Source organism: Pseudorca crassidens, chromosome 18 (genome assembly GCF_039906515.1).
Source record: "Pseudorca crassidens isolate mPseCra1 chromosome 18, mPseCra1.hap1, whole genome shotgun sequence".
Taxonomy (NCBI): domain Eukaryota; kingdom Metazoa; phylum Chordata; class Mammalia; order Artiodactyla; family Delphinidae; genus Pseudorca; species Pseudorca crassidens.
This window is the reverse complement of record NC_090313.1, coordinates 67,717,329-67,733,373: the sequence shown is the minus strand read 5'-3', so window position 1 is coordinate 67,733,373 and position 16,045 is coordinate 67,717,329. Positions and strand designations below refer to the sequence as shown.

The 16,045-nt window shown below is 41.7% G+C and overlaps 1 protein-coding gene across 5 annotated transcripts in view; it reads right to left on the bottom strand.

Moving 5' to 3' along the window:
- ALG5 (ALG5 dolichyl-phosphate beta-glucosyltransferase) overlaps positions 1 to 15,727 on the bottom strand; it is a 33,592-nt gene extending 17,865 nt beyond the window's left edge. Inside the window, exons 1-6 of one of the 5 annotated variants that reach the window (XM_067713338.1) lie at positions 15,569 to 15,727; positions 12,005 to 12,176; positions 11,601 to 11,647; positions 9,430 to 9,498; positions 4,567 to 4,659; positions 682 to 795 (exon numbers count right to left, since the gene is read on the bottom strand). In XM_067713338.1, coding sequence (XP_067569439.1) covers positions 682 to 795; positions 4,567 to 4,659; positions 9,430 to 9,498; positions 11,601 to 11,647; positions 12,005 to 12,176; positions 15,569 to 15,634 — 561 coding nt within the window. In that variant the 5' untranslated portion in view covers positions 15,635 to 15,727. Of the gene's footprint in view, positions 1 to 681; positions 796 to 4,566; positions 4,660 to 9,429; positions 9,499 to 11,600; positions 11,648 to 11,981; positions 12,177 to 15,568 lie in introns of those variants that run through there. The other 4 variants (XM_067713339.1, XM_067713340.1, XM_067713341.1 and 1 more) reach the window with 4 other exon arrangements.
- Positions 15,728 to 16,045: the final 318 nt, after the last annotated feature.

Below are 16,045 nucleotides of genomic sequence, written 5' to 3'. Positions count from 1 at the left end.
AGATTTTCTTTCTTTCCTCAACCTCTATTTTTTAAAACAAATGTTGATACTGGCTTTATTCATAATTGCCAAATGCTGGAAAACAGTCCAAATGTCCTTCAACAGTTGGACGGATAAAGAAACTGTGGTACACCCATACAATGAAATATTACTTAGTGATTAAAAGGAACAAATTGCTGATATACATAGCAATTTGGATGAAAGTCGAATGTATTATACTGAGTGAAAGTCAACCTCCACTTTCTGAAGTTATGGCACGAACTTACACATAATCTTTTTTTGAGAGACTGCTGCTTGTGTTTTGTTTTTGTTTGTTTCATCAAAAACAAGAGTCTGGTGATCCAGTTTCATTTCACATCTTTACCCAGAAGTCTCAGTCTATGCTTTTAAATAAAAGACTTAGCTAAATATGCATGATAAATATTAAAACTCTGGTAGAAGTAAAGCAATTTAAAATTGAGACGGACAGAATATTAAATAAGTAATTGTCAAGTGAATCTCAGAAAATCAGCAAATGTTTATAATAAAGTATTAGCTCTTCTGTGGGACTGTATACAGGAATTTCACACCAAAAAAGAAATCTCCCAATTGTTTAACTTACAGGTAAATATCATTTTAACTTTACTTTAGACCCCCTCTATTCTTTAATGAATATTGTTTAAACTATATTCTTATACTCACAGGCCAAGGCTGTAGATCATTCAGTCCTTTTTCTAATTTCTCAATATCTGGAAACTTTGTGGCTCCATCAGCATCTGCCATGAGGATCTTTTCTCCTCGAGAACTGAATACACCCTGGATTTAAAAATTTCAAAGAAAACAAAGTTGCTTAAAATCAAGGTTAAATTCGGTGACATATCAGTTTGTTAAATTCAGTGACATATCAGTTTGTACTTAAAATATCCAAGAATTAAATATTAGGTATGAAATGGCAGAAAAAGGCCGAAGTTCACTGAACGTAAATTACATTGATAAGATCTTTCCAAAAGTAGCTAATGTCTATTTCATGATTTTTAAAACTTTGTGAAGTCATACTATTAATACCTTGGAAAATATCAAGATAAGAAAATAGATTTGGATAAGTTAAAGATATGCTGCATCAGTAAGAATAAAAATGTAAAATATCTATCATAAATATTATATCTGTATTGTATATGTATTATGCTGCATAAAAGGGATCAGGGGTCCTTACAGCAGCATAGGAAGAACAAAACATAGATAGCTTTGCTATGACATGCATCATAACATGATAGATCTTCACTATCTTTTATTATGGAATCTAAAGTTTTTAAATTAATTGTTGAATAAAGAAATGTGGAATGTCACTAAAATTTAGAAAGTATGGATATATTCAAATGTTATTTTGCTATCTGAGGCATCTGACACTTAGCAAAATTACGCCATTCAATTTTGAATTGATTGGTCTTTTGGGCAGAATATGGCTCTACGAGTGTATATTTCACTCAGAAATAAACTATGCATCAACTCTTCACTTGATCTTAGCCAAAAGGCCAAAAAGTGATTTACGCATCAACTCTTCATTTCATGGTGCATGTGAGTGAATACAGTGTGTCTTAAGTGTAAATATATTTATGGTTTGATACAGAATACAGCTTTGATGTCACTCAGCAGTGTGGCTACAGATAAGATGTATGTATACAAATCTAGACAAATTTGATCAATTATTGTATAGTATAAGGCTAATTAGTATCTGTAATTTTCTTTATCATATCTGTTAGAATATGGGTAAAAAAGCAGAAATAAAAATGTTATATTTAATCTATAAACATTATTAAGTTTTGGAAAAGAGTAAACATTACAAGGCACAAAATCTGTAGCTACACGTTTGAAATAAAAAAAACGATAAAGGACTATTTCAATGATACCTGATAAGGCTGAACTGTAGGTTGTTACACAATATTAATGGAAAATTGCCTTCGCCCTCAAACTTGTTTCAGCCACCTCATCGTTTTCTTTAAAGGGGGCTTTTGAATGCCTGCTACTCTCACATCCTATCTGGATGGCCTCCACTTCACTGCCAGACTTCTTGGAAAGAGTCTAAGTTAGCTGCTCCCACAGTTGTCCATTCAGTCACACCCTCTCCCCTCTGTTCTTTCTGATTTTTCTTCTTCCTCATGTGCCTCTTTGCCCCAAGGCTTGGTTCTTGGCCCTCTTTTCCTTCTATACCCTCTTCCTTGCCAACTGAATGCCTTCAACTCTCAGCTGACACATGTGGATGACTCTCACACCCTCTCCACCAGGCTATTCTGGATACCACTACTTGGCATCTCAAACTCAGTATGGCTCAAACTCAACTAAACATATTGTCTCTTAAACCAGCTCCTCTTCCAGTGTTTCACCTCTTCTCTAACGACATCCTCCCCCTCTCAGGTACCCAAGGCTACTTACTGGTAACTCATTGCTCTCTCCGATCACCTGACACAATTCTACCTCACTTTGCATACCTCTCATATTCGTCTCTTCCTCTTCCTCTGTTGTGTCACCATCATAATCCAAATATTCATGGTACCTTGCCTACACCACTGCGCTGGCTGCTGTCACTCTGTCAATGGTGAAAGTCTAGCAGCCTCTAGCCTGAAGTCTGTGATCTACACCCACATAACCCTCCAGCGTATCTCTAAAGTCAAGCCTCATGTACCACTAGAAGTTCCTTTGTTGTGTCTTTGTTCATGTTCTCCTCTGCAAGCTCCCTGCCTCGAATTTTGCCTAGAGAATTCCTAATCCTCCTTCAAGAGTCCATCCAGAATTTATCTCCTGTGGGAAGTCTTTGCTGCTCCTCCCAGAGCATTTATACTGGAGCATTTATAACACTAGTGAACTATGATACCCTACGGACAGGACAGGTATCTTTCATCTTGGCATCTCTAATGAAGTACGTGGCACTTAGTGAGCACTCAAATGTGGGCTGGATAAATAAATGAATGGGTGCATTTAAAGCCCACGATGATATTGCATCAATCTTATTTTCTTTTTCTCCTTTCTGCATATCCTGTGACCCTGTCAGAGAAAACTCACTGCTTCTAGTACATACCCCAAGAGTTCCTACTTCTGTCTTTTCTTGCTCTGCTGACTGGCATGCTCTTCTCTCAAATCTTTCTCCATATGGGATCAGGGAGGTGAAGAGCACGATTTCATGGTTAAATCAACCCAATCCAAATCTTGCCTTAATATCTATGTGACGTTGAGTAAGTCACTTTACCTATCTATGTCTCAATTTCCTCATCTATATAATCAAAATAATAGGACCTAACTCACTGAGATGATGTGAGGAGGTTTAAATGTGATAATCATGTTGAAGTGGTAAATTTTTGCTGTTCAGCTCAAAATAATCAGTCAGCAAGTGGAAGCCAGTGTTCACCATCGTTGGAGGCCTGGCTTCAGGGACATATCTTTTGTGAAGTTTGCTATTTTACTCATGTGCCCAAGGTTGCTAGTTACCTAATACCTATTCTTTTCTTCTTCCTTACAAATGAAACCCTGATTTGGCCGAGAATGAAAATGTCAGAAAAAACATCTCTCAGCCTTCCTTGGAAATAGGGGTGGCTCCGTGACCCTGTTCTGGCCAGTCACTGGGTGGAGCTTCTGGGAAGGTTCCTTAGAAGGGACAAACTAACTGGCGTGCGTCTTTTGCCCTCTACCCTTCCTGTCTGGAATGAGGAGGTAATGGCTGATGCTCCCGCAGTCACTTTGTATGCAGGTGGGCAGGAGGAAGAGGGAGCGAAAAGGCAGGAAGCTGGGTTCCTGAGGACACGGAGTTGTTGAATGAGCCCTGCACTGCCTACATCTAGACTTCTTTGGGAGGCACAAAATAAATAAATTAACCTCTACATCATTTAAGGCACTGTTGTTTGGATTTTCTTTCACATATCTTGCTTTTAGATCTTTTTCAGTGTATCTTGATTCCTACCTGATATGCCTCTGCTGAAAGTAACCTCTTCTTTGCAGGAACTTCTACTGTACCTCATCTGTGCCTCTCTCATAAGTACAATCACTTTTTGTATTAGACTGCAAATTACATCAGGAGTGACCATATCAGATTTATCTTTTTCTTTTCAGTCACACTGTGCAGTTTTTGGGGATCCTAGTTCCCAGACCCCTGCAGTGGAAGCATGGAGTCCTGACCACTGGACCACCAGGGAAGTCCCAGATTTATCTTAATTCACACTACCATGTTTTGCATAGCACCTTCATATAGGTAAAACTCAATACATGAAAGCATTTTGTAAACTGCAAAAAATCATGTAATCGTATTATCTGGTAACTATGTCAAAGACACATAAGAGACAGAGGGCAATGTTTTCAACTTTGAACAAGATAAACATTTTCCTGAGTCACCCAGTATGTTATAGATATGGCATGATATTTTTTAATTGGATATTATATGTACATATATGCATGAAGTTATTATTAAAAGCAATTTACCACTAATTTGAAAGACTAGTATTTAACTAGCTGGCTGTAGGACATACATGTACTGTAATCTGCAAAAGAGGTTATTCAAAATACCTTTATATTTCAAATAAAAATGCTGAAATTAGGTATTACCATCCTAATAGCTCCGCCTTTCCCACGATTCTTCACCAGCGTTATCACTCGAACTTTGTCACTTCCATATTTCTGGCAATATTTAAAAGCTACCTGTCAAATTATATAAAAGTCAGAATAAAATAAATTTGAATTCCAAGACAGCAATATAAACTGGGTCTCTGATTTTGGCTTAAACACTGCTATTCTAATTGCCCTCTCCTTGTGACTAGATTATACCCACCGCACATTTTGGTGGCCGAGAGGAGTTGTTGAATTCCTGGTGCCAAGATCCGACACTGACCTACTAGGTCGAAGTCACAATTCACTTTCCTGCAGAGGAAACACCAGAACAGGCAGTGGCCATCTCTTATTCTCTTGACTTTTTTGCCTAGGCTACCAAGCTGCTAGAAAAAGTAAAAATAAAACCCATGCTCTAATTGACTGGTACACATTTTTTTGTGTGTGTGTGTGTTACGCGGGCCTCTCACTGTCGCGGCCTCTCCCGTTGCAGAGCACAGGCTCCGGACACGCAGGCTCAGCGGCCATGGCTCCCGGGCCTAGCTGCTCCACGGCATGTGGGATCTTCCCGGACCGGGGCACGAACCCGTGTCCCCTGCATCGGCAGGCGGACTCTCAACCACTGCGCCACCAGGGAAGCCCTGGTACACATTTATGATTGGGCTCCCAATACTGCCTAATGACCTGTTTACTTGTCAGCAACTGACCTCATTCCGCAGAGAAGCTGTTTGTATCCTAGACCATTTTCCCCAAATCTTCTCACTCGAATTCCTGGCTCTCAGCAGATAATCATCCACGATCTGTCCTCTTCTGAATCTTCAATCTCTTCCTCTTTCCTGGGTCCTCAGCCTCTAATATGCTCAAAACTCCAGCATCTTAAACATTTTCCTTTGACTTCACTATTATCTTAAGCGACTGCCATTACTCTTTGATCTAGTATCAAAGTCATGAAATGGTGATCTGTATTTGCTATCAACATCTCTTTGTCCCTCATTTAGACTTCAAGCCATTGGGGTGTGGCTCATGCCCTTTGCTTTTCCACATCACCCTCTGCAGAACCTCTTCATCACCCCTTGCCTCTGAGGCTCATTTCCATAGGCAGTTGTGAAGTTATTTTTTTTAAATTTTTATTTATTTATTTTTGGCTGCATTGGGTCTCCATTGCTGCGTGTGGCCTTTCTCTAGCTGTGGTGAGCTGGGGCTACTCTTTGTTGCGGTGCACGGGCTTCTCATTGCAGTGGCCTCTCTTGTTGCGGAGCACAGGTTCTAGGCATGCGGGCTTCAGTAGCTGTGGCATGTGGGCTCAGTACTTGTGGCTCGCGGGCTCTAGAGCACAGGCTCAGTAGTGGTGGCGCACAGGCTTAGCTGTTCCGTGGCATGTGGGATCTTCCTGGACCAGGGCTCGAACCTGTGTCCCATGCATTGGCAGGTGGATTCTTAATCACTGCGTCACCAGGGAAACCCCTGTGAAGCTATTCTTATCTGGTGTTTGCACTCCTGTCTTCAGACTCAGCTCAAACACCATTTCTTCTTCCTAGCTTCCACGCCCATCGTCACCTTCCCCAGGGAAAAAGTATAATTCTAATAAGTATTCCTAATGCATTTTCCCATTCAACTGTTACTTCTCTCATCTGTAGATCAGATAGATCTCTCATCTGTAGATCTGTAGAGCCTTCCCACTAGGAACAGGCTCAAGACTCCGGGATGCCTGAAACTTTCCTGACTTCATTATTATTAATAATCAAAGTCATGGAACAGTGATCTATATTTGCTATAAATCACTCTGCACCACTCATTTAGTAATGAACTGTACCCCTCCCCACTTGGCTATGAGCTACTTAAAGCCAAGGATTAATATATACATGTATATATATGTGTATATATGTATATATGTGTGTGTGTATATATATATATATATATTTTTTTTTTTTTTTTGGCTGCTTTGGATCTTGGTTGCTGTGCGCAGGCTTGTTGCTACTCTTGTTGCGGTGTGCAGACTTCTCACTGCAGTGGCTTCTCTTGTTGCAGAGCACAGGCTCTAGGCGTGTGGGCTCAGTAGTTGTGGCATGCGGGCCCTAGAGCGCGTGGGCTCAATAGTTGCGGCTCACGGGCTTAGTTGCTCTGCGGCATGTGGGATCTTCCTGGACCAGGGCGATCCCTGTGTCCCCTGCATTGACAGGTGGATTCTTAACCACTGTGCCACCAGGGAAGTCCCAAGGATTAATATTTTAGTGCCTGACACACAGCCTGGAATTGATTAATATCAGTGAACAAGGGTAGCCACCGTCCTTTGTACATACTCTTATTATAGGACTGTGGTGGCACTGTTAGCTGCTTACCCAACAAACAACACCTCCTTCCTTGCTCCTTTGGCCCCAGTCTGCAGAATGACAGTGTGTGCAGTCCTAGGAGATGAATCATTATTGGTCCAAATCCTCTTTACCATGTATTTATACTTTCCCAGCCCCGCTTGCAGGCAAAGGTGGCCGTATCACCAAAGTTCTGCCTCATGGACTCTAGGGGAGGTCTGCTGGAGGGTGGGAGCTTCTTGTGAAGATTTTTATTCCTGGTTATAAAAGGAGAGAGGCACACAAGAGAATTCTTAATGTCCTGACTGTCTCAACTGCCTCAGGATCAGTGATATTTGGAGCTGTGCCCGTTTGATGATGAGGGAGAGTGTGGTAACTGAAAAGACAGGGATCCAGCCACTTGACACTGTCCAAATGCTGAAACAACAATGTCCAGACCTTCTGGCGTATGAGATAATCAAACACTTTCTGTTACATAAGCTCCCCTCATGAGACACTTTCTAACTGATGAAAATATCGAACACATTGTGCTCTATTTCTCTGGAGCGTGTCTCCAGTATTGGATGTGAAGTCCTTGAAGGTAGAGGCAGGGCTCCATCTTTGTATTTTAGCACCAGTCCTACTCCTTGACTCATGTTAATGGCTCAAGAAATGTCTATTCAGAGAACATTTATTTGAGTTGCTGATGTTTATTCTGGGGTGGCAGAAAGCATGATAGTCATCATAAGACCCAAACCAGGAAGATGAAGTCACAGGGCATGCAGCTGAGTGCACTGAAAGGCACTTGACCAGGCGAGGATGAGGGCTCTTTCTAAAGGGGACGTGATCTGGCTTTGAAGGAAACAAACACCACTGAGGCCCACCTGCTTGGCTTATACAGACACTGACACTTCACAGTATGCCCTGCAGAACACGGCAGCAGCTGACACTTGCTCACCATTTGTGAATTCAGCTCACATGGAAGGCTTACCTTTCTGGCATCTTATGTTATTTGAGGGTATAATAAATATCTCTGTACAAATGCAATACTCTCTTATTCTGTACTTTGGCATAAATTTTACCCCTTAGTTTAAAATTCCTTAAGAACAAGAACTATATCTAAATTTTTTCCCAGACCCCTCGGAGAGTGAAACGTGTTACGGGAAGATAATAAATACTCAACTTAGGGGAAAAGAGTTCCTTTTTCTTTTTTTAAAAAAAAAATTTTACAAACTATGATTTCAAGTTTTCTGTTTCTCCCAACCTTGGGAACAAGTACGAACCTCTCCCTCTTGGATCCTTCCAGAGAGCAGCCTGAGACTCACATGGCAAAAGGCCTTGAAGGAAATACTCTTCAGGAAAAGCTGCTTCTTCTCAGCAGGGCTGAGGCTGCTCGGTCATCTCAGCAGTAGATGCCCGATGCTGACTTTCTACACCACTCCCTTCATATACTAATAAACTGTGGGACAGTTTGTGTTCATCTTTCAAGTCATACTATTCCAAGTGCAGCACCTACTCTTCCTAACACAGATCCACCAATACTTTCAGGCCTCTATGCCTTTGTTTACATTATATATTTTTTTCAATTTGAATATACTATCCTCCATGTTCCTAGTCATTATCACCCTTAGAGGTTTAGTTCTCTTTCTCTCAAATTCTTTTCAGCATCTTTCTCTTTGGCTCCATTTTTACCTGCATTACAGAAATTGGAGCCGTGCTGCCTGACTGTCCTGGGGGCTCCTTATACCAGGGGGCAGGCGCGTGTACCTGTGGGGTCCAGCCAGTGTCCAGCACTTCCTGCACAGCTGGAGTTGACCAAAATCATAACTGATGAATAATCAGGTGAACAGATATTCCCTTGTATATTTAAGATCTATTATGTTGCCATTTAACAGGAATATTAATAGCACCGTAAGTGAATTTTTTATTATAGAAACGTGAGTGTCAAAAACCAAAATGTGAAGCAGTCATAATAACAAAAATACTTAGATGTTTGGAGAGTAATTTATCAGGATCACTGACAAGATTTAACACATGTACTACTGCAGGATTAATGCACCAGGGCCCAGTAGTTACGGGTCTAGGAATGCAGGAAGGAGAGAGGATAAACCCTAAGATACTGTCACTCCATGGGTCAATCTAGAAGGGACTGTGGGGTAGGCCAAAGGACATACCCAATCCCCAGGGGCAGATATGAAGGTGTCTTCCTATTTGCATGACTACTTTAGAAACCATAATTTAAGGTGGAGCATAGAGAAAAGAATTATGCTTAGAATAAAAGGAACCATAAATTGGTGGGCAAAAAGGGTTCCCCAGAGGCCAAGGTGAACTGTTGTTATGTGTACTCTCTCCCTATCTGGTGACCTTCCAAGCTTCCCTGGTCTCAAGGAGCAGTGGAAAGGCGGGTATATTTTCCAGCTTCCCATATATGACATCTCTCTGCTTTTTCTACTACCCACTTATGTTAAATGGAGAGCATCTGGCACACCTTTAGGGTTCTCTGACGAGCGGAAATATGATTTTACATTTGCAGATTATTCCATCTGTTGGCAATTCTAAAAGCAAGTTTACTTACCTTTGAAGTCTCGTCTTTGCTGCCATCATCAACTACTATTACTTCATAAGTGAATGTAGGATCTTGTTTCTGCAAGAAGCAAAGATAAAATACCACAATTTGGCATGACTGCCATCAAGATTTCTAATGAAGTTGTAAGGAAGTTAAGAAACAACTGTTTTACAAATAACCCAATTGAAAAATGTGCAGAAGACCTTAACAGACTTTCTCCAAAGCAGACATACAGATGGCCAGTAGGCACATGAAAAGATGCTCAACATCACTAATTATTAGAGAAATGCAAATCAAAACTGCAATGAGGTACCACCTCATACCAGTCAGAATGGCCATCATTATAAAGTCTACAAATAAATGCTGGAGAGGGTGTGGAGAAGAGGGAACCTTCCTACACTGTTGGTGGGAATGTCAGTTGATACAGCCACTATGAAAAACAGTATGAAGGTTCCTCAGAAAACTAAAAGCAGAATTACCATATGATCCAGCAATCCCACTCCTGGGAATACACCCAGACAAAACTATAATTCAAAAAGATATATGCACCCCTATGTTCACAGCATCACTGTTCACAATAGCCAAAACATGGAAACAACCTAAATGTCCATCAACAGATGAATGGATAAAGAAAATGTGGTATATATATATACAATGGAATATTAGTCATAAAAAAGAATGAAATAATGCCATTTGCAGCAACATGAATGCAACTAGAGATTATTATACTAAGTGAAGTAAGTCAGAAAGAGAAAGACAAATACCATATGATATCACTTATATGTGGAATCTAAAATATGGCACAGATGAACCTATCTACAGAACGGAAACAGACTCATAGACATAGAGGACAGACTTGTGGTTGCCAAAGGTGGTGGTGGGGGAGGTGGGATGGACTGGGAGTTTGGGGTTGATAGATGCAAACTATTACATTTAGAATGGATAAACAACAAGGTCCCAATGTACAGCACAGGGAACTATATTCAATATCCTGTGATAAGCCATAATAAAAAAGAATATTAAAAAAAGAATGTATACATGTGTATAACTGAGTCACTTTGCCGTACAGCGGAGATTGGCACAGCATTGTAAATCAACTCTACTTCAATAAAAAAAATTTAAAAAAAGAAACAATTGTTTTAGTGTTGATATGTATAAATATGAACATAAATATAAGTGCACAAAGCACATAAAGGAAAAAGGCCAAGGACAGAAAGGAGACCAGAGACTGGGAGGGAGTTGAAGGTGAACACGGACCAAGTCTCCATGGGCCTCCTGTGCTCCCCTGGCTGCCCTCCTGAGCACCACTCAGAGACTACGAGGTATACAAGGCAAAGCCATGAGGTCTGAAGTCAGGGGTGCAGGTTCCACGTGGCTGTGCCACTTCTTAGCTTTATGACCTCGGGCAAGTTAGCATTTTGGGCCTATTTTCTCGCAAAAAAAAATAACACAACCTAGTCCACGTGGCTGGTGTGCAGATTACACATAATAGAAGAGGCAGAAGCTCAAATATAATAAGGGCTCAGTCCTCTTCCTCTTTTTTTCCCTCTTTCGATGAATCTTCTCTTTTCCCTTTACACAAAAAAACCTAAAACAAAGTAAATCAAAACAAGGAGTTTTCTAAAAAAAAGAAACAGCCATAAATCTTACTTATTTTCTTAAACTCTCCCAAGAGATTCCAATGGCAGCAGATACAAAAGAGGGGCACATGCTACTTTTCTTCTCTTTATGCAGAGAAAGCAGAGGAAAATAAATGAGGGGGGACTCTTCAGAATAATAAAGACATACAAAATGATTTCACTCTAGTTATAGGTCTTTTTCAAATAAACGTCTTACTTAAAAAGTCACAAAAGCAAAAACAGCATTGTGCTGTCATACAAAGTCTGCAGACACACTATCACTCAATTTTAAGTATATCATCAGGCAAGAGAGGATCAAAGGGGGGAGGGAGAGTCCGTAAGAGGAACATCAGCTTTCCTGTTTGCTCTGGAGGGAGTGTGCTGTCGGGCTTGCCTGCAAATGGCTGACGGCTGGCAACATGCTGAGCACAGAGGCCAGGACCACGATGGCCCGAGAACGGATGGCACTGCCTCTCACAGTGGATCTAGCCCCGGGGTCCACAGCTTGATGACCTGCTCTACTTTTAATTAGACCCCATACTGGACGAGAAAACACAATACCTGTCTCTCCTCTAGATAGCCCAGAGCTTCATCCATCATTACAGGCACTTAAAGAAAAAAATATATATTAAAAATTGCTTTTGAAAATAACTTTCCCAGTCCCAGAACAGTTTGCATATGGAAAATGCCTGAATAACCTAACAAGTCCCTCCTGGACTGCCCCCCAGTGGCCATTTCCACCTGGAATGTCTGTCTTCTGTTCACCTCTTGCTCATCACTCCTCTAGAACACTTCAGCCCTAGACCTGATGCGGCTGCTAACACTCATTCTTTCTCTTCTGAACTACAACTACCAACTGTGCACTCTCCATAGCCCACAGGTATCAACGTTCTGGCCAAGTCCATACTTTAAATGTCCTTTTCTTCCCAAATTACCCCTTACCAAAAAAATCGAGTAGGGCTTACACCGTTTTTCTTCATTGTATGAAGGCACGACCACAGAAAGCTGCTTGGTAGGCGAGTCCCGTATGCTGGGTAAGGCTTCCCTCTGGACTCTGGCATTTAAGAAGAACTTCTCATCTTCATGTCGATGCAGGTGTGGCATCTCTGTAGCAGTTATAAATGCAACAAAGGAAATCTAAAGGCAGATATGTTAATAAGAAATTGTGTTATGTTGACCTTTTTAAACATTTGCTACATTAGAATACATCATTTACATGATTTTTTCACCCTGAGGTGAAATATTTATTGTTTTAGTCCATTAACAATGGTCTGGAGGTGACTTCAAAATTCAAACCAGTCAGTTCCCTATTTTTGAACTGATTATTATTGTCCTTTTTTTTCCCTAACTAAGCATTTTCCCTAATGCTCTAGGAGGCTCTTTGTCTCCTCTCACTTGTCATTCTCCAGCCTCTGTCACCCCAGATATAAAAGGGAACAGTCATTACAGAAGTGCCATCTACTCTGAGATGCCCTGAACTCCTGACCCCTGGTACACACACAGCGAGGCCCCATTCCACTTGGAGCCTATGTGATCGAGGACACACTGCAGGTAGAGCTTCTGGGTGAGGGCAGACCTCCCATCTGAGACCAGGTTGACCCAGCGTAGGAAGGGAAGAGTCCCCCAACCCCCAGAGTAGGGATCAGTAGTGCTTAAGAATATATTCTTGATACTTATCCCAGATTTGAATTCAGAATACACTATTTTTTGGAGTCAGGTATCAAACTTGTAGGCTGTAGGCACCATCCCACTGCTAACATTATATAACCCCCTTCCATATTTAGTGGGGACCTAGCCCTGGAAATAACCATTCTTTGTAACATTGTTTCCATTGGTATACTTTCTGCTTTCAAAACAATCAACCTACCAACTTTTGGAATGCTACTCATTTGTACTTCAGTGACCATTTATAATATTCTATTGGGTACATACTGAAACTGAATATGCTTCTGATTAGTATGAATATGAAGGCAGTACCCAGACTAGTGGCTAAAGAGTTCCTGCTCTGCACCCCTAGTGTCCAGATTGTGGTTTCTAAATTCAATTTCCTATTAAAAGTAACCAATGTTCCTAAGAGGAATGGCTGATTCAGGTCCAGGCCAGGAAATGTACAATGGTGGTCAGAGATGGGAAAGCAAGGAGGCTACCAACAATCATGACAAAGTAGCCAACTTGACAGGCTCCCATTGGCCTGTGAGGGGGAAATTTTAAGCATCAAAAAGAATAATTAATGCAATGTATTAAAACACATGAAAAGTTTTATATCACGGATTCATGATACTAAATATAAAAAATTACTCACCTTTGTAAGATGCCAGGGAACCATCTCATTATTTTGAAAACTTGCCTTTTATCTTACCTTTTATATATGAAAGATATTTCAGCGTTATCAAATAGCTGAGGATGAAATTTTTTTCATTATAAAATTCCAGGTAATACATGAAGAAGGAATGATACAGTCAGAATATTCCACTTTGCAACCCACAGTGAAATACTGGATTTAGGCAGTGATCATCAATGACTGCTAAACCACTAGGTTAATGACACACTTCATAATCGGTGGGTCAAGCTAACAACTCCTGAACCCAAGAATCCCTCTTAATACCAAAGAAAATCAGAGATTAACACACCTCCTGACACGACACAAAAGGAAGTAATCAGCATCACTCACACACTTCTTTTGATTAAAACAAACATGCATTTCATCAAATCTCTAGATGTAACTAGCAGTTTACAGGAAATTCAGGGGACAGAGTAAGACGTTAAAAGTCACTTAAGGGATAAAATTAGTAAAATCCAGACTGTGAGAAATTCTACAGGACAAATGACCGCTTATTAAAGAAAAGGAAAAAAAGGGAGGAGAAATTGTTATAATTTAAGAGACTTGAGACATACCAATCGAGTGCTAAGTGTGTGTGAATACTGAATGGAACAAACCAATTTACTAACACATACATGAGGCATTTGAACTGATGCAGTATTTGAAATCACTGAACAATGTTAAAAAAAATCTGCAATAACCTTATTGTGGTTTTATTTTAAAAAGGGGGTCCTATCTTCGGAGATAAATGCTTAAGATTTACGGATAAAATGTTATGCCTTGAATTTGCTTCAAACGTAATTCAGAAAGGAAGTGGGGTGAGGAGACAGTGGGGAGATACATGTATGTATGTGTGTGTGTGTGTGTATATGTGTGTATATATACACACATATACATATATATTCATTGAAAAAAAAAACAAAGTTCCACTAGTTGGGTGACATTTGCATACCAGCTCATCAGCTTCCTCACCAGTCAAAGGAAGCTAATGATAACATTTCTGTCAGCACTGTTTTAAAGATCAAACGAGATAATCCCTGTTGAATGCTGAATACAATACCCAACATACTGTAAGTACTCAATAAATAACAGCTTTTATAACCAGTTCTGGCTAATAGGATCAAATACTTCCAGTACAATCTCATAACGTACACATTTAAATCTGTGCAACACAGTCAACACAAGGCAGATTCAGTCTAGGATTCTGTCAAGCTCTGCCCAACCCAAAACCTGAAACCTCCCTCCCCCGCAAATCTCCATATACACTAAGGGAAAGAGAGGACTCCTCTCTCACCCAGACATAAACCCTAAAGAAGTCAGGATACACCACTTTTTCTCTATCTACACTACTTTTAAGCCATACATTCTGGCCAGATGGCAAAGTGGCCTTCCTGGCAATGCTATCTAGGCTGCTAACCTTAACGTCAAGGAAGCGGAAAACGCTCCATTTACAAACTAGAGGCAGGCCCATTCCAATTATATGGGAGAAAGCTCACTTAACAAATTTCCTATTACCTATGGATCAGCAGGTGTTACAATGTTTCCGTGTTTCCACAGTAATGGCAAAGAAAATCGTAGTTTGAATTCCCCTGTACTGTCTCTTCTAGAGGCAGCAAGCTTAGGGTGTTGAATTCTAGGATATAACGACCCCCAGGCGTATGATAACACCAGGCCTTGTCTATCTTGGTCTTCCTATGTCCCTAGTGGGTCTTCCTGATCCGCTGATTTATCCAATCTGTAACAGGCGGCTCTTGTCAGTGCTGTCAACACTTTCTATTTGCTTAACTACACCAGGAAAGGGAGTGTCTAGAAAGCACACACTTTCTGGGGGCTCAAGACCTTCCCGATGGGGCCAGAACTACAGCGATTGCAGACCCGGGAGGAAATCTTGGAGAGGTCGGGGCTCAGAAGGCGGGTGGGCAGAGTCCGGGGACCAGGGGTGACATAAGACAGGGTGGGCATGTCCCAGTAAACACAAGTACTAGGCTCTGGGCACGCAGGGATATAAAGCTCTAAAGTAAACATAAAGAACGGAAGAAAGGGGGTGTGAAATTCTAGCAGAGGAAATTCTGGGGTCAAGGCTCAGAGGAAGTATGGTGCAAGGGACACGCCCAAGAGCCGGCAGCGCGGAGGAGAGGATGCCTGGGGCCCGAGTCTCCCGGAGAGCAGTGAGCCCAGGCCCGCGTCGGTCCCCAACCCCTCTCCTCACCAGAATCAGGGCTACAGCCGCCAGCGCCGCGCCGATCACCGCCAGCTGCAGCAGGAGCGGAGCCATCCTCCATGCCGGCGAAGCCGCCCGCCCTATCCCGCGCCTACACACATGCGGAAGTGCGGCCGCGCAGCCCCGCCTCCCACCAGCAGAGAGACAGCGCCAGCCGGGCGCCCGCCGCCCACAGCGCCGCCGCGGCCAGACCCAGCCACGATCCGGGAGCCCGCGCCGCCCACAGCGCCCCCGCGCGGCAAGGCGAAGAATATGTAATTGTACAGGAGGCGCTCAGTCCGTTTTTGGGAGGGCGGGGGGCCGACTCTGTTCCACCGTAGTAAGGTTGCCGGAATTGGCAAGTACAAATTCAGGATGTCCACATAAGTTGAATTTCACATAGGAAACGAATCGTTTTTTAACAGCATTATTAAAATAAAACTCACAGACCATATAACCCACCCATTTGTTTTTGGTATATTACAT